General features: G+C 23.1%; 2 protein-coding genes across 5 annotated transcripts; both read left to right on the top strand.

Annotated features, from left to right (window-relative positions):
- The first annotated feature begins 867 nt into the window (after positions 1-867).
- Positions 868-3,356, top strand: LOC108550064 (zinc finger protein 468). Its single transcript, XM_017903664.1, has 6 exons — positions 868-1,036; positions 1,132-1,499; positions 1,561-1,903; positions 2,026-2,193; positions 2,521-2,688; positions 2,758-3,356. Exons 1-6 carry the CDS (start codon positions 868-870, stop codon positions 3,354-3,356), a joined length of 1,815 nt encoding a protein of 604 aa, XP_017759153.1.
- A 2,972-nt stretch (positions 3,357-6,328) lies between these two features.
- Positions 6,329-18,036, top strand: Hrb87F (Heterogeneous nuclear ribonucleoprotein at 87F). 4 transcript variants are annotated; one of them, XM_017903676.1, is made up of 7 exons: positions 6,329-6,441; positions 7,424-7,635; positions 7,906-8,218; positions 8,297-8,549; positions 8,664-8,882; positions 10,507-10,666; positions 17,960-18,036. In XM_017903676.1, the coding sequence occupies exons 1-6, from the start codon at positions 6,421-6,423 to the stop codon at positions 10,632-10,634; spliced, it is 1,146 nt and encodes a 381-aa protein (XP_017759165.1). In that variant the 5' UTR covers positions 6,329-6,420; the 3' UTR covers positions 10,635-10,666; positions 17,960-18,036. The 4 variants fall into 4 exon arrangements, with proteins under 4 accessions (XP_017759165.1, XP_017759166.1, XP_017759167.1 ...); XM_017903677.1 differs by lacking the exon at positions 17,960-18,036 and adding an exon at positions 13,761-13,838 and having other exon boundaries at positions 8,297-8,543; XM_017903678.1 differs by lacking the exon at positions 17,960-18,036 and adding an exon at positions 13,761-13,838 and having other exon boundaries at positions 8,664-8,813.
- The last annotated feature ends 1,643 nt before the right edge of the window (positions 18,037-19,679 follow it).

Raw genomic sequence — 19,679 nt, 5'->3', positions numbered from 1 at the left:
ATTTACATTAAATATATTATTTTTGTTACTATTAAACTCTACCTACATGAAACTTATGGAAGATTAGTCCACTATTTTACAACAATCTTTATTTTCATAAAATATTTTTCTATCCTTATTTCATACCGTACAAACATCTTGTTTCTTTATTAAAATAAATGTATAATGCAAGATATTATCATTATTAATTTAATGCAATATCATTATATAATAAAATATCAAATTAATAAAAATGAAAATATTTGTAAACTGCAAATAACTAAAATCTAATATTTTTTAATTCTCTATTTATCTGCAAAATTTTATTGAAACTAACAATATCTTCTATATATAGTGGTTTTATGAAAGTAATTAAAGTATCAGAAAATAGTTGTATATTAAAATTTATATACATACGTACGTAATCAAATTTGTGTGTTATAATAAAGTGAAATTCCAAACAGTTATAAATAACAACATTTACATGAAACCATTAAAAAAGTTATTTAATTATAAATATATTTTATTAATGTCATTAATTACAAACCATCTTTTCATTAATGAATTCATAATTTAACTTAACCTACTTTTAAAGTACACTAAAATATATGGAATATGGATATTTCTATACATAAAATACAAGTTTTATATGTTCTCTAGACTTTTTAAAATCATATTAATATAATATGAGTGGAATAAAGATGTTTATGCATACAACATGAATCAGATGTCAGTATATGTATGTAGTACATTTTTTAGAATACGTGAAAAAAAGCAAACGCACGTAACGAAAGAAATTATTTTCTTTTAAAAGTAATGTAATTAACAAGAATATATTTAGTAGTAAATAAAAAAAGCATTGTAGTTAATTTAAAAATAAAAATATTTATGATGAACAAAGAATGTCCAAGTTGTAGACAAATAACAAATACATCACGTTCAAGACTTATTAAAGATAGTTGTGGTCATATCAAATGTCGTATGTGTTTAATATATGAGGAACAAGGTTGCAAAATTTGTATCAATGAACACTGTATACAAAATATTGGAAATTATGGTAGAAAATTCATAATTTAATATATTCAATAGTAATAATTATAGTAATTTTATTAAATAATTTTAGTTTTATTAATTTGTTTATGCTTTGTGTAGATTGTTCTCCTTCAGAAAAGAAAGTATTGAATGATATTTCTACTTCTGGTAAAAGTAATAATTGTAATGAAGTATTACCTTTGGAATTAGTTATTAATAAGGATTCTAAACTCAAAGCAAATAATTTTGAATTAATCTCTGTTGATTATTTAAACAATTATGAGTTATATTGTGAGGACATATTTAATAAAACAAAAGAAATACATAAATCTACTACAACAGATATTAAAAGTAATGATACTTCAAACAAATTATATATATCAAACATAGAATCTAATAATATACTTCTAAATGTATATCCACATTTAAGTAATAATGTAATGGTAAAGTCATCGACTAGTAATAAAATATCAGAAATTTGCAATGTGGTAAGTTTCATAACTTACAAATGATATTTAAATCATTATATTCTGTTATAACTTTTTACAGGATATTAAAACAGAATTTCCAGCAAAAGAAAAAGTAATAAAAAATAAATCTACAAAATGTCCTGACCGCAATCATATTATTGTAATACCAGGAACACCAGAAAAGTATAAATGCAATATATGTACTAAAATTTTTCAAAACAAAAAAGGAAAATGTTATCATGATGCTTGTATAACAGGTGTTAAACCTTATCAATGTTCTTTTTGCGATAGAAGTTTTATTAAACGGTCTCATTTTGAATATCATGAAAGAATTCATAGAGGATATAAACCATTTAAGTGTAATCTTTGCGAGAAAGCATTCCCTCAACGAAATAAGCTTAATAGGCATATGTATTCACATGGTAGTAAGTTTTTATAATATAATTAATTTTGATGTTATTTAAATTTAATTTGTTAAAAAAATATAATACTTAATTAGGTTTAAAAATAAATTAGCATGCTAATTTAATTAACATAATTGTAGGAGAAAAACAATTTATGTGCCCTAAATGTGATAAAAGATATTCCAAACAAGATGATTTAAAAAATCATTTAGGTGTGCATAATGGTACAACTACATATTCTTGTAAAGCATGTGAAAAAACTTTTAGAATGTTAACTAATTTAAAACGTCATCTAAAAACACATACAAGTAAGTAATTATACTGAAGGATAGAATTATTCAATACAATTTAAATAGTATACTGCTGATCTGAAATAATATTACATAGTATATAATATTATATTATATAAAAATTTTTAATTGGCTATTATATTATAAAATCGTAATCAACCTTTATGAATCTTTATAACTTTCAAGTATTTATGTACTGTAATACACATATTTTTAATTAAGTAAAATATTTTGAAATGATTTGTAAATATAAATTTATATATAGTATTGAAATATAATCATATTAATGTAATTTTATTATAATATATCTCACAATGATTTTTACAATATTTTTTATATTTAAAGATGAAAGGCCATATGTATGTGATCAATGCAATAAGAGCTTTAAAGACAAATCTTTGTTAATTCGGCATAAAAAAACACATGGTAAGGATAGACCATTTTCATGTGCACATTGTAGTAGAGTATTCTTGTCTAAAAGTGAATTAAGACGTCATTTAACAGTACATTCAGGTATGTTATACTAAAATAATATATTATGACATAATAATATATTATAGTAGTTTATATAATTCATTTCAGATGAAAAACCATTCTCTTGTAAATATTGTGAAACTGTATTTAGAAGAAAAGATAATTTACATCGACATATTAGACATCATCATCCAGAAAGTCCATCTTTTAGTATTAATAAAGTACAGAATGTAGTTCCTGAAACAGGTACAAAAGTAATGAAAACTAAACAAATAAGTTCAAAGCAAAAGCAAAAGACAAAAAAGACACAGAAAGTTACTTGTAATTTATTACCAAAAACTCCAACTAAAGTATCAGTGGTTTGTATAAGTTCTTGTGACCAAATTAGTTCTAGATTAGATTCAATGGGTAACATTACACCTGTTATAAGAACTACTAATGAAGTGAGTAATGCAGTTTCTGTTATCAATGGACCAATTAATGTTAGAAAGCTAGATGATAAATCTGATACCAAAAGAAAAACATTTACATATACAGAACCAATACCTCTTGCTGAAGCAGTGGTAATAAATAAACGTATTGAGGAAAAATTGTATCCACAAAATGTGTCAAATCATAATTATTTTCTTAGAAATTGTTTAAATTGTACAGATAAATCATATCCTACTCATATAAATCAAATGCCCTGTACAAATTCTAATCCATAATTTTTTATATAGAAAGCAACATTATGTGAAAGTTAAAGTAGTAAATATATACACAAATTTTCTCCATAATATGGAACTTATTTATAATGAAAAGAATGTTATATAGAAAATTGAAAATAGTAGCAAGTAATTTAAGAAAATGTCCATAAATAATATTAAAACAAATGTTATATTAAAATAAATAATGGTTAGAATAAATTATTAACAGCTCATATGAATTATTATATATATAATTATATTGACATATACATTAAAAAATGTATTGTTCAATAATTTGAATTAAATGTTTTTGGAAATTTTAAATGTTGAAAATTAGAGAGAACAAATAGTATTTCACTGCCAGGAAATCTTAAAGATCAAAACAAAAAAAGAAGTCGATATATGTATATTAACAATAAATTTACACAAAAATCAATACTTAGCTAATGTGAAAAGCAATGTTCTAATGGAGTTTATAATATAATTACAAACATTTTTTATCTCAAATATAAAAAAATGATATATTATTTCTTAAAAAGTCCATTAAGATGTCAATATAATATACATGTATATTAATTTTTTTCATTTCTTTCATTCATATAGAATAAGATAAGATTTACATATTAGATATTATTAGATAATTTTCAAAATATTCAATACATACTTTATTATTAAATGTAAAGACATTAAACTTGTGATTATTTTTTTTGCCATTTTATCATTTAATAGAATTTGTGACAGTAAAAAATGTATTTATTATTTATTATTCTTCCATTAAAAGTAAAATGAACTTCTATAAATATGTATTTTGATATGAAATATTACAAAAAATACTATTTTCCTTAATTATATATGGAAATTATATGTAAACACTCATTTTCTTTTTTTAAATATTGCTGGTTATAATTCCTGAAATGTAACATAGGGAAACATAACAATAAATAATATAATTGCACCAATAAAAGGGTAATTATGTAGATAATGTATTGTTATATATGAAGAAAAATAAATTCTTACATTGTTATTTATTCTGAATTTCATAAAATTTTTGTGGATATCTTTTATAATAAATTTAAATTTTATCCAGAAATAAGTAGACAAATTTTAGTTTGTAAAATATTTTAAGTATAAAGTATATAATAATTATATTAAGAAATCGTAACTTTATTGTAAGTGTTGCATAGAAATCTGAGTTTATAAAAGGTATTATTATCATATAATAACTGTTTTAGAAATTGAAGGCAGAAATATTTAGTTTCTAAAATTTTTATGTTGATTAAAATTCGTTAATATAGCTTATTTACTTTTATAGATTTTCTATTTCAAGTGTTTGCATCATATAATAATACATGCATTTAAATATATTCTTTGTATATTTTATATTCATTCAATATAATATATTTAAATATTTGATTTTAGTAAAAAAAAATATTAATGATTTTGGACAGATAAATACCTTTATTTTATTGTTATTATTTTTTTACCTACTTAAATCTGAAAAAGTAAAAATGTTAAAGAATAAATAAATTAATATAATTATATTTTTCATGAGGCAAAATGATTAACAAAATGTATTTAAGTGTATACTTTTTGATTAGTAGATGAGTTATTTTATTGAATATGTAGAAAAATTGCAGTAATAAAATTTATGGAAAATACAATAGTTACAAATTTCTTATTACATATACAAGAAAATGTATAATAGTATCGTACAAAATTTACGAATTAAATTACATCTTTCTTAAGTTATAGATATATCTTTTTCTAGATTACATTATATTAATACAATTAATTTAATGTAAAAATGTTTATATTTCATTTTCTTTATCTATATAATTTATTTTTTAATACGCATGTGAATCATTAATATATTTCACTTTTGAAGGAAACAAATTTTCTTTATTTTAATATTTGAAAACATCTTATCCATAATTGTTATTTAAATTAGCTTAGTTACCCTAATTTTATTTATAGTTGTAACAGGTCATGAAAGTCTGCCTTGTAATATTATAATAACTATTTGTAAATAAAAAAAATATATTTTATCTGTAGAAGCAAATTTATATTTTTCTTAACTAGATGAAAATTTAATAATAATATCTTTACAGTATTAATTTAACCATTTTATTAAAAGCATTATTTTTAATAAAAATATGTAAAACTATAATAAATTTATTGTAAAGTATACTATTTCTTATTATAATTATTATCATATTTTGCGATGAAATTCTAGAAAGAAGCATTAGATATAATTATGTCTATTATACTAAATATTTTTAACCATGTTTACATTTTTTTAGATGTTATTATTGAAACCAAAACATACTGCTATTTACGTTTTCTTATCTAGTGTACGTAATAGTACATTTATGAGTAATTTTGATTTAAAATTTCCAATATATTTAAAATAACGTAATTTTATATTATATATTATTATTTTCAATAATAAAATTTTAAGAAAAAATTATATTTTATTATGCAATTATAATTGCAGTTTAATTACATTTAGTAAAATATAAAAAAACGTTAATATTAACGCTCTTGACATTCATATGTAGTTTAATTTTAGGACGCTTGACATTTCCGGCGCTGTAAGAATGATATTTATTTAATTATATTTTATAAAGAAAGTTATATTTATTACCAGGGATATACATTATCAACATTCATAAATATATCTAATGTAATTATATAACATAAAACAATTAATTTGTCAATATATGATATTTATCATACGTTTAAGAAAATGTATTGAACACAATGATTCTTGAATTATCGTTATCATAAGTAAACCAAAATTATTAAGAAACATATAATTTAATGCGTAAAATTTTTTTAAAAAATATTTAATTTTAATGCTTTAAAAAAATTCGTAAAGAAACAGTAAATTAATAAATAACAAAAGATCTGCGCATGTCTGAAATATTTATATGGTAGTTTGCGCATTTGGGGTTCACACAAGCATTTGGAAGGAGTAGTAATCGATTGACCGACGTGCGTGATCTCCATTTCTCGCACACAAGTTTAGTGAAGTTCTTTGTATATCCTGTAGTGAAGGGTATTTGACCCTTTAAAATTATTTAAAATGGTTAAGATGGAACATGATGTAAGTAAAAGTTTATAAATTAATGTATAATATAGAAAATATTTTGTTATATATAAAACTAATGTTCATGAAAAGCGAGAATGTATCTAATCCGAAATAGTTTTTCACTTTACCATACTTATATATATGCTATAAAATGTATAATGATATTGCAATCACAAGTTTTACAAATTGTGTTACTTTATATTTTACATATACAATTTATTTTACTTCGTATTTAATAAAAATGTTGATTTCTCATTATAAATTACTATAAATTGCATAAATAATTTTAATATAAAAAGTAATATAAATGTTAAGAGCAATAATAAATATTTATTAAACTTCTAAGCATGTATTGTTTTATTATTTTCAAATAGGTGATACGCAAGTACGTATTTCTGTCGTTCTTTTATAGCATCGCGTACCCTGACGCTACGCCATTTGAGATTTTCTGTCTTGATATTTTTAAATATAATTGGTTAGAAGTTTTATCCTAATTTTTAATTATATATACATTTGCATATAGTTATTATTATATATTCATATTTTACAAAAAATAGAATGAATCTTGTAATAGAAAGAATTCAGATACATTTTTGAATGTTAATCTTTCAATAATTAGTACCTGCTAATTCATATATATATAAATATTAATTTTTATATTTTTTATAATTTTTTAGTATTTAATTTGTTAGGTTTAGGAACTTTAATTATATATAATATGTGTATATCAGTTTCAAGGCCATATTTGTTTTATAAAAATATAATAATTATATTTAATACAACATTAATGATTACAAATTTATAGAATATGGTTTAATTGTAAAGCATTACTAATGAGAATGTGAAATATATAAATGACTTCATATTTATATTATTTGGATAGAATTTTTTTTGTAAAGTCCTTAAACATTTTACTTCTGAAAGCAAAATTAGTATAATAATCTATTAATAATTATAATTCAATATAAAATTAAATTTTAATATTTTGCTATTTAAGGTTGGAAAAAATGAACCTGAACATGTTAGGAAATTATTCATTGGTGGTTTAGATTATAGAACCACAGATGACTCGTTAAAGAAACATTTTGAGAAATGGGGAGAAATTGTTGATGTGGTTGTGATGAAGGATCCAAAAACAAAACGATCGAGAGGCTTTGGTTTTATTACTTATTCACGTGCACATATGGTAGATGATGCTCAAAATGCAAGGTTGTATATATTATATTACAAAATAAATTGAGCACATTTACTGTTATACTATAATAATTAATATTACTATTTTTAACAGAAATTATTTTTATTTTCCATTAAATTATATTAATTTAATACGATCTTTCATTTTTACTCTAAGCATTGTGTGTTCTAAGTATTAATAATATATTAATATTGAAAACAAAAATGTGTAAATGGCAGTATATATATTATGCTTATTATACGATATAAATTAATAGTTTTATACTCTATTATTCGGAATTGTAGACCACATAAAGTAGATGGACGTGTAGTTGAACCTAAAAGAGCTGTCCCTAGGCAAGAAATTGGTAGGCCTGAAGCTGGTGCAACTGTGAAAAAATTATTTGTGGGTGGTTTAAAAGATGATCATGAAGAAGAAGATCTTAGACAGTATTTCCAAAGTTATGGTAGCATAAATTCAATCAGCATTGTGACAGATAAGGAATCTGGCAAAAAACGTGGTTTTGGTTTTGTTGAATTTGATGATTATGATCCCGTAGATAAAATTTGTTTACAACGTAATCACCAAATACGTGGCAAACATGTAGATGTTAAAAAGGTAAAATCATTATATTTTTTTTTTAGACCCAGTAGACATTCTAAATTTTCCAGAATTTATTATATTTCTATGTTACAGGCTTTAAGTAAAGCAGAAATGGCTTCTGCATCAGGTGGTGGCGGAGGTAGTGGAGGTGGTGGTAGCAGAGGAGGACAAAATGTAGGAAGGGGACCTCGAGGTGGTAACCAGGGTGGCGGTAATTGGGGCGGTCGTGGAAGTGGCGGCGGCGGAGACTGGAATAATGGTGGTAATCAGGGTGGTTATGGTGGAGGAGGTAATCAAGGAGGTTGGGGCGGTAACGGTCCTTGGGAGAATCAGAATCAAGGTAAAGGTTCGCAGAAAGATATACTTTTCCCATTTTACTAAGTATTACATCAATATTTTATTTAATAATATATTATAGTACATTAGTTTTGTGCAAATTCTAATTATTGTATCTTTTAAGGAGGTGGCTGGGGAGGTCAAGGGGGTCAAGGTGGATATAATAGTGGTGGAAATTGGAGCAACGATAACTTCGGAGGAGGTTATCAACAGGGCTATGGCGGTGGTCCAGTACGGAATAATTTCAACTCTGGAGGAAGACCAGCACCCTATGGTATTAATATGGGTCCTAGTGGCCGACAGTCTGGAGACTCGAGATGGCTACCACCCTTCGGTGGACAAGGTTGCTTCTGTCCTTCTCAAAAGCCAACGCGTCTGTTACGTACCTTGAGCAACTATTCGTAGATTTGTTTTAATTACGTAATTAAAACATATTTTTATTAAAATTATAGTATATGCAATATACTATATCGATTATTATTTCTAGTTGCACAAGGAGCGTTCAGCTTATAATTAGTACAATTTTATAATACCATATTACTAATTAAGTATTCACATGAAATGTGATATATTGGTTTTGGTTAAACTTTGTAGGTAGAGAATTAAGAAGTATTTGGCAAATGTTCGGTTGTTAGTGCAGACATCGAGTATTTTATGAAATGTTTAACAAAAATGTTTTGTATGTCAATATAATTTTATTACATTTTTAAGTGAGAAAGTAATCTGACAGTAATAGCTGTATATTTGTCTTCATAAGATTCACTTAAAAACTGGTCAATTCTTGATAGAAAAATATTTAACTTTTTTTTTTTGTATAAAAGACGGAATCTTAGATTCAAATATAAAAGATAAAGATAGTAACAATGGAATTTCATGTTACTTTTCATACTATATATATTTTTATTTTTATAAAATTATAAAAGTTGCTGCAATACAGATAGATTGATGTATACACCTTTTATCTTATTTTGTTATTGAATTTGCAAATAATTATATACTCCATATGTACTTGGTGAAGATTTTGGTAACTTATTTTTGGTAATTTATCAAATCACATATTTACGTATTAATATAGGCATATTTAATTTTATTTTTCATTGCTTTTACGACAAGTTAAATTTCATGAGAAAGAGTGAACAGGTATATCCACTATTACTGGATAATTACCTTAATTGAAAGAGTAATATAACCATAGATATTTTTATGTATTATCTTACATAGAATATATCTTTGATTAAGCATTTCACAAATCATTGAGAGTTTGCATTAATAGTTAAATGTTTATTAAATATTTGTTGGTTTTGTACCTGCTTACAAAGTATTACTTAAATTGATATGCAACATTCTTGTGATTTTCTTATAAAGTTCACATATTATTGCGTTTAATAGAAATTGAATAACTAATTACATAGCATGGTAAGATTAATTCTAATTACGTCGTTAATGTTAATAATAACAATCTGCAAATGAATTTAATCATATCTGGAAAACGTCATAGCAAAAGGAATTTAATAATCGTATTTTCAATATAAGTTATACGAAGACATAAGGCGCGATGTTGCAGTGAGAAGGAGCGCCTTTGTCCATTTCTTTTATTCTATTCAAATTCAGTTTGCTCATAACATGCTAAATTATTATTTTTTAAAGGTATTTTATTGTAGAACTAATTATTTTGACAAATATTGAATATTACATTATCATTTGTACAGTCCTTTTTTTTTTCCTTTAATTTAAATGGATGTAAATATTAGTCTATGAAATGCTTATTATTTTGAATATCATTTAATTACTTGTATGTTTAATAATAATATAGTCTAGTTTTACTAAAAACGCTTCATCTCTTACAATTGTTAGGATAGTACAATTTTTGTCAATATATTGTTATCAAATAAGTAGTATTTTATAGTATTTTGCATAATTTCACACAGTTTTACTAACCTCTTGCAATTTATTTATTTACTTTTTAGGTCCTATGGGTGGTGGAAACTCTGGAGGTGGTGGCGGTGGTTATGGTAACCAAGGAGGCTATGGCGGTAGTTCACTTGGAGGTGGAAACATGGGAGGTGGAGGTGGTGGCGGCGGAAGAAGATACTAAAGTACATTATCCATGGTTACTTCCCTCACGTGGTAAGCAGAATTTTATTATGCTTATTCTTATTTTCTTTAGGATATATCAAAATGGTATCTATTTTTAACTCATATTTAAATTACAATACTATTTCAAAATCAAAAATACTTAAATAAATATAATTTGAAGTAATATCATACATGTCAAGTAAAATTTATTTTTTAGATAAGTAACAAAATACTACGCGAAATTTAATTTACTTTCTTGATAGGTATATTAGATAATTTTAAAGACTTAATTGAGATGTAAGATCAGTTATTTTTTATTTTATATATAATTACATGGATATATTAGTAATAATCAGGAACTGTTGTTTTGATTAAGTGGGGTTATTAGTATAGTTAAATAAAAAAGAAACAGGTATTAAAGAATACTTGTATCAGTAGATTTCTGATGCAACTATTTTTATATTACTATAAAATATGTATATATTTACTTATAAATTTTTAAAATTTTTATCTATTTGATGCAATGATAAAAAAATATTCATTAACATCTTTGATATTTCAATGTACAAATTTCTAAATACGAGTATTTGTACTTACTGCAATATTATCAAATAAATAGAAAATCCTTCCATTTTATAAAAACTAAAAAAGAAAAGCTATCTAAATTACTAAAGTACCCATTATTGAGTTATTTCATAGTGAAAAAATATTAAAATTAAATTGTACCAAGTAATTGGCAATAGTGATACAAGAAAATTATTAACAAAATTTATATATTATTATGTATTATTATATCTTTTGACATTTGATATATGTATTATTATATTTTTTATTTGATATTTGATGGCTTATTTTTTATAAATATTAATATATTTATCTCCTTTCTTTTTGGCTTGTCTGATTCTACTTCCAAAAATAAGCTATTACTACTATAAACATATTTATATAAATTTATATAGTAGCTTATTTGCATATAATAAAATTATTCGTATAATAATTTTTATAATAAAATATTGGAAAAATTGGATATGAATCTCCTGAATATAAAATATATAAATTGTAATTGGTTTTATTTGTAATTGGAATATGTTACGTGTGAAAAATTACGAAGTATAAAAATCATATTAGGAAACTATATATATATATTAATGAAACAATTTTTTAAAATAAACTTTGAAATATATAGTATCAGATAAATGTTTTTGGGCAAACTTTTTTTATTATACAACAAATATTAGATTAACATTAGAGAATGCATGCATTACGTGAAGTAAAAATATACTAACTAATATATGAAATCTTATTTTTATATATATATTTCAATTAATATGATCCCTTTTTCGAAATTTAAACATAGTTAATGAAAGTATTCATTTAATGCTTTAAAAAATAACTTGAGAAACACATTATTTGTTTGGAGTTAATTTATAAGGATTCTTTTGAAATATATTTTTGTTTGATTTAATTTATTGTTTTGTGAGTATAGTGCAGTATAAAATTTATTTATGTACTATAAAATTGTCATTATTAGTTGTTTTTTTATTTAAACTGTATTTTTAATAAATGCATATTTTTATAGTAGAAATAATTAATGGTAATATAATTATGTAAATGTATTTTGTTATTTTTAGTTAAAAAATTAAAGTTCTCTATATAACATTTTTAAAGAGTAATTAAGATTTAGAGTCATCGTTATTTTAATCTTCGACTTACTGAGAAATATATCAGAAGATTTCATTTTGCTACTTTATATTATTTATATATTTGTACAAGATATAATGAATAAATAATATTATTTGAATTCGTGTTTTATGTGTAAAATCTTAATTGTAAGTAATTTGTTGTTTACAGATAATAATTTTAATAATCAATATTAATTTATTTACATTTATATAAAATGTTATATAAAATTAGATAATTTAAAATTTGTATATAATATAAATTATAAATTTATATATAATTTTATGTAGTTAACAAAATTTTGTGTTACATAATATTTTCTGAATCTAAAAAGAAAACCAAATTATCATTAATTAAATAAATCTACTTTATTTTTTGTTTTTTAACTACACCAAAATGATGTTTTTATTTATTAAAGTGGTTATAATAATAATAATGTTTATAAATGTTTTTTTTATATGAAGTGCTATTAATTATTAGTTGTGATTATGTTTATTGCTGATAGTGTCTTAAAGTTTCTTAAAGAATATTACTTTATCTATATATTATGAAATCGTGTAACAATATTATGTAGTAAATATTGAAAATTTTAAAGCCTTATATGCACATAATGCATGAGCTTTTGATCTTTGTATGTAGTAGTATGATTAAATATATTATAATTTCAGTAAAGTGTAGATGAATGTAGCATTTACAGCATAAATCTAAGGATGGAGTACAAAATGTCTGAATACTTTTGCTTTAATGAATAAAAGAGTTTACAAAAATATTTTACTTACATAATATTGAATAATAAATAATTAATAGCAAATATGTAAAAACAGAAATGTTTATAAAAAAGGCATTAAGAAATTTAATGAAATTTATATTGTTTGTCCGAATTCATGTCCGTGATACTATGTAATAACAGATATAAAACATGAAAAATTTATTAAACATTTTTCTTTATTTTTTACGCTTATTAATATGATAACAAATTTAATTTAAATATTGCCAACTATTTGGTACTAAGTATTCAGATATTTAACTAAAATGTTTTATATATTTTATATACAACTTAGTTGAGTGTAGAATTTCATTTTACCTTCAAAACAAAATTAAAATGTAAGATAGTTTGCTACAGAATTATTAATTTATTATTATTTATTGATTATTATGTTGTTATCATCTTCAGTATACAAAATTTGATGTTTAATAGTCAAGTAAATTATTATTTACTTTTCTAAGGCCACATTTATTCTTAATTGTACAATACTTTAATTATTTAATATGAAAAAGTATGTTACATAATATTGTATGTAGTTATATGTAACAACAAATGTTGTACGAAAATATTCTTCAAATGATAGTAAATGATAGTAAATAATTATATGGCATTTGATTTTTAGCTCAAAATTTATAGATTCTTACAGTTTGAGTATTTTCAATCATCTTAACTAATAGATTTATGACTTTTGAACCTCAGGTGAACCTACTACTTGTCTTCTAGTCGCCAGTACTTCTGTACTGTTTAGTATTGGAGCAGGCAGGGCTATAAGGCTAGAGACAAGACCAGGCAGGACAATCAGGATACAGGACAGAGAAGCGTCATCTTAATAGATCACAGTGAGGGAGGCTTTTACTTGTATTTCTTTTGGTATCTAGCACCTATTGCATATATCTTACATATTCAACTATTTATGTGAAAATATTGCATCACAATTTTCTAGACTGTGCCTGAACTCATTGTGTGGCACATATTATATCCAAAAAAAAAAAGAAACAATTATTAACGTGTAATTATCGTCATTGTTAGAGAAAAAGATATTAATTGATTTGATTATTCAGTTACTATGGCTAGGGATACATCCGTGCCATCCAAATACTAAACTTTGTAACACTTTGTTATATTTACTACTGTAACATCTTCAAAAATGACTACAGATTTAGGATTATACATTAGACGTTGGAGAGCACGATTGTTTCTCTAATTTAATGAAATATATCGATATAGCAGTGCATGTAAGAATCTAGGTTTTGATATAATGATGACTTCTTTCACAATAAGCAAGGTGGTTCTTATATAGAGTAAACATCTCAGGATAAAAGGGAAAATGCATGGAAAAAATGTTAATATGAAATGAAATTAACGAATTTGCAAAAGAACCAGGTATATCACGAATATCAGTTAGCATTTTCGTAGGTTACCTAGATTAATTAATTATTTAAGTTGTAATGTTTTAAGAGTTAGTTAATAAAAATGACCAGAACCTTCCATGTTACTTTTTAATTTATGAAATAAAATGTCCATAGTATAGGATAAGTCAAAAGTACAAGAACATGCATCAGTTAAAGGAATAGGGAAGTATAGCTAGATAAGGGTACATTTGATTACTATACGCAAATATTAATGAAAAATTTCACGTATTAAATATATAGAGCATTCTTGTATTTTCTGTCAACTCTGTAGTCAATGAAAGCACAACTAAGGGCTTTATATTTATATGTATCCACAGTATTAAACAATTTGTACATATAAATAATATGTGACCAATTTTGTGTAATTTTTATATGTAACATACATGGCTTTATAAATGAAGGGATACGTTCAATTTTATATTTTATACATAGGCTTCTATTGTAAATTATGTATGCAAAAAATACTAGTAATTCTACACGTGAAAAAATAAAATTTCTTATAAATATTCTCGCATAGTAATAATAAATTAAAGTTATGAAAATACTTTACGAAATCGTAATGAAGATTTGGATTAACATTGTTTTATAATTATCTTCCGTGACATGTATGTTCATTAATAATATGTGTTTCTATATCGTATTCCAAATATTGCAATAAATAGAAGTGTGTATGTCCTTAATAGATAATACAGTTTAGTTTGCAATTTAGTTCTATTTCGTGACCTTCTTAATTATATCTGTTTTTGAAAGATTCAACATCTAATCAGTGTTGTGCAAAATAACAAATTTAAGGTTTGAATACTATTTTTATAAATTAATGTACCTATGATTATTTTTTACATTTTTAATTATTACAATATTATGATAAATGAAAATAACATTGAACTCTATAAAATGATATATGTGTAATATATTTCGCACTATTAAGTAACATATCTTTGTAATATAAATTTTATAATTGCTTTTATAACATTTTTGTTTTATTATTCATTTAAATTAAAATGTATATTAAAATATCAATGCTTTGCGGCATAGTATCTTGTAAAATAAATTCGAGATTATACTGAATGAAATTAAACCACTTCAAAATTGGGTTTGATTTTATACATTATAATTATTCTAAAATAGTGGTTTTAAATTATTATAAAAGCTTATAGCAGAGTGTTTATTCAAAAAAGTTGTTAGTATCTTTCAGAAAGTGCAATGTAAAAGGTTTTACGATATATTATAAATTTTTGTTAAATGCAATTATTGGCCATTTTTTATATAGTATGAGATATATATAATAATATATTAAATATTTATTTACACGAAATTTGTTTTTCTTCATATTGATATTAATATATTGAATAGTTAGAGAAAATAGTTGAAAGGAATTAAAAAATGAATAAATAATCATTATCTATTGTTTGAATCTATAGAGATCCATTGCATATCTAACATCAAAAAGTATCAAAAAGAATTATATCTCAGAAGAAAGTTCTGACTCTGTTCATATCATATACTATAAATTAGTATATTATTTTATATCTCATACTCAATATTTATTCAGATATTGTACAACACTGATTATAAATAAATTTTTACACATTTTCAAGATAAATGAATTTTAGTTTTGTTATATAAATAGTTTTGAGTTAATATATAAGTTCATTTAGTCTGATCCGTTGTTATTTTCTTTCAAATATTATATATATCGTCATCGTTAGGTTTAGTAACACATTTGCCTTTTTTATTTATTATTATATAGAAAATTAACACGATTATTAGGTAGTAATGGAATAAACAGTTACGTAGGTATGTAATGCTCTTTGAGCAGAACATATTTGCAATATTTAAAAATATTCTTAGTTAGATTTATCACCTAGTAAGTATCTAGTATCGAAAGTTAGAAGAGTGAAAACGAAAGAAGAAACTAAAAACGGGCAGGTAGCAGAACAAAGGAATTCTGAACTACGCAGCAAGGCTAGGCTTTGCTAGGCTTCTTGCTAGCTTCTGTTGTACAACCACAGGTAGGAATATTAGATTCATTTGTTTAGATATAGGGGTTTTAAATGACAGATTGTGCATGATATTAATGTTTTTTAATATTTCTATTAGATTATACTGTTAACTTGATGATTATTTCTTTTTATAAAAGAAGTGAAATACATAATAAATAAAAATTATTATTAGCATACTATTATTAAGTTTTGCTTCATCTTATAAATCATTGTATTGTTTTATATACATATATATTTGATGTATGTATATATAACATATACATGTAAGATGGAACATATATATATTAGTAAAATTATAAATTTTTTTTTCTAATATGATAAATATGTATGATGGGGGATGGTAAAAATTAATCTATGTATGCAAAGGAATATTATAAATATTATTATAGTTCACAATTATGTATAACTAATTGCAATAATACAATAATTCTCTTTTCTTCTTTTTTTCTGAAAATTAGTTTAAAAACATGTATCTTATATTAGAACAATTATTTTATTCATTTAATTTATTATCTATTTATTTATTCATTTATTTATTTATTTATTTATTAAATGGCTAAACACATCTAAAAGGCAAATGAATATCTGTATTGGAAATTATTTCTAAAAACTGTTTACTACTCGAAATAGTGTATTTAGATTTGCTAATTACATGAATAAACTAAATTACATGAATAATCTTATTACAAAAATGTAATAAAAATGTGTCTTCGCGATTGAATTTTTAAGATTATATATTATTTGGTATAAAAGAAACTAATCGTTAAAGTAAATAAATTGGCCTAATTTTTTGAAAAATGTTACTGATCATAAATTTCAATCAATTTTGTGTGATAAATGCGCTTTTTTATAGATAAAGAAAGCTAAGGCGTGTATTATCAATCATATAACAAAAATTAAGTGATTCATTACAAAATGATGAGTAATATCCAATTGATTTAAAATTTTTGACATGTTTCTAATATTTTTGAATATGCTATTTCGAGGGAAATTTACTTAAATATATGCCTATAATCACTTAAAATACTTCATACAACTTTATCATTTTAAACAATTTTAATATAGAAATATATAAGGATGTTTAAAAAGATATATATTTGCGAATAAAAACTTTTTAAGCCAAGCAGATGTTGATTTGATTTAGATGTATATAGCTCTTTAAATTATTTATTATATTAATATATAAAAATGAATTTTTATTTCCTAATTTAATCTTCCTCTATATTCGAAAATCTTATTTATTGTTTTTACGATAATGAAAAATTATAATCAGTATAAAATATCAGAAATAAAAGAATTGCATTAAAATTCTATTACAGCAATATATATTAAAAATGTGTTAATATTTAAAAATAAGATTTTGGCTTAAATATGAATTATATAAGCAGGAGATAGTAATTATTTTTGTTTTACTTCTTGTATATTAACTGCTATCTTTCGTTTTCATTAATTTCTGGTTTACCATTTGGGCTGGTACTCTCAGAGCGCTCCGCGTCACAGCTACCATTGTCACACATCATAGGAGGTAAGTTAAAGTCGACTGCTTTTTTTAACTTTAAACATATAACGATCTTGTGATATTTAATATTTTTAGAATTATCATAATTTTATAATATAAGTTATATTAAGAATTTAAATGATACAAAAAGATACATATACATTTTTTATATATAAATTAATAATCGACATATTCTGAATATATAGGTGATTTAAAATAACATAATTGTTATTCTATTATGCACTATGTATATGCAGTATGTGCGCATGCCATATTCACTGCGTGCGTGCGTGTACAGCATGTTCTAATTTTTTATACATGTATATTATAAAAATATACACAGGAAAATATATAAAGATTGAAATTCACTATTAACAACCATGGTGATAGTATGAAATATAAGGAAGCATTTTCTTATTACAATTAATGCAGCATTGTAAGTGGTACATCTTATCTATTCAATCTTATGAAGCATACGGAGCATATTAAATACGTAAACAAAATATGAAGAATATATCATCATCAAATTTTGAATGTAAGAGATAGTTTTTATAACACTTGAAAAAGAATTGTGGACCAGTAACAAGTATTTTCTGTAAATATAATATTGTGTAAATATGTAAATTTTTATCATAGTTTTAAAAGTAGAAGTAAATTCATTATGTACTGTCTTTTTAGCTTAGCATGTCATGTACTTTATATAATTACTTAAATAATCTTAACTAATAAACATCAAACTTTTAGGGTGGAGTAAGATCATTATTGGTGATATATTTTGGATATTTAATTAATAAAACAAAGAAATGAATGGGAAATAATTAGGTTTTGAGAAAACAAATAATTTTATTGAGTTTAGTTAGGGCCATATGTGTTCATTAATACAATAAAAGTATGTTAAATAACGGTAACTATTTAACAATCATGTATTATGAAAGACTAATTATTTATATTAATTTCCAGCAATGTGATGTTAAATTTGGTATCTTTAAGCAAATGTAATAAACTTTTTTTCAGTATATGGCTGTTTTTTTCATGTATATCCTTCAAATACTAATAATTAATATTTTCGTAGCTGATTAAAATAAAAAAGTTATCAATTTAATTGCCGTCAATTTATGTAATATTTGGTATTATATAAATAAATTATACTAAATTTTCAAATGAAGTATGTTTTAACATGCTATTCTTAATTTCTCATTTTCTTAAATTATTAATATAAATACGGTGAAACAGGAATGTTCTAGAGATATAAAAGGATGTAATTTTACATCAGCAATAATTAGTCACGACTTACAGACAGATATGATGTTATTTTCCTGGTTATGAATGTGATAAGTATTATATTATTGTTAGTGAACAGTAATATCGATATTATCGTGCCGATGGAGTAATTTAAATCTAATTGCTTTCTAAGAGATAAATTATTAAAACAATGATTGAGTTTCAGAAAAATGTTTGACAATAAAAATTATTTTAAACATTATATATCAAAGCGGAAAACTGAAATTTATTTTATTTTTTCTTGGTATTAAAATATTTTTTTAATTTCTTGTGTTCTTTACATAGAATGTAAGATTAAAGTATATCAAGTTATTTTATTTTAAAGGGGATACATTATAGTTGATAAAGTACCTCCAGGATTATTTTTCTTAATCTCAATTGTTAGGACTTTTTGATTGAATCAATGTATTCAAACTAAATTCAA

This window comes from Eufriesea mexicana, unplaced genomic scaffold, assembly GCF_001483705.2.
Source record: "Eufriesea mexicana isolate 0111107269 unplaced genomic scaffold, ASM148370v2 scaffold2467, whole genome shotgun sequence".
Lineage (NCBI taxonomy): Eukaryota > Metazoa > Arthropoda > Insecta > Hymenoptera > Apidae > Eufriesea > Eufriesea mexicana.
Note: the sequence above shows the minus strand (reverse complement) of the source record. Positions and strands in the feature narration are given on the sequence as shown.

Excerpts from the sequence above, each read along its gene's own strand:
- LOC108550064 (XM_017903664.1), top strand. The coding sequence starts at position 868 with ATGATGAACAAAGAATGTCCAAGTTGTAGACAAATAACAAATACATCA. Across the intron at positions 1,037-1,131 it reads ACAAAATATTGGAAATTATG|ATTGTTCTCCTTCAGAAAAG; the intron begins GTAGAAAATTCA and ends TGCTTTGTGTAG. Across the intron at positions 1,904-2,025 it reads TAGGCATATGTATTCACATG|GAGAAAAACAATTTATGTGC; the intron begins GTAGTAAGTTTT and ends ACATAATTGTAG.
- Hrb87F (XM_017903676.1), top strand. The coding sequence starts at position 6,421 with ATGGTTAAGATGGAACATGAT. Across the intron at positions 6,442-7,423 it reads TGGTTAAGATGGAACATGAT|GTTGGAAAAAATGAACCTGA; the intron begins GTAAGTAAAAGT and ends TTGCTATTTAAG. Across the intron at positions 8,219-8,296 it reads AACATGTAGATGTTAAAAAG|GCTTTAAGTAAAGCAGAAAT; the intron begins GTAAAATCATTA and ends TCTATGTTACAG.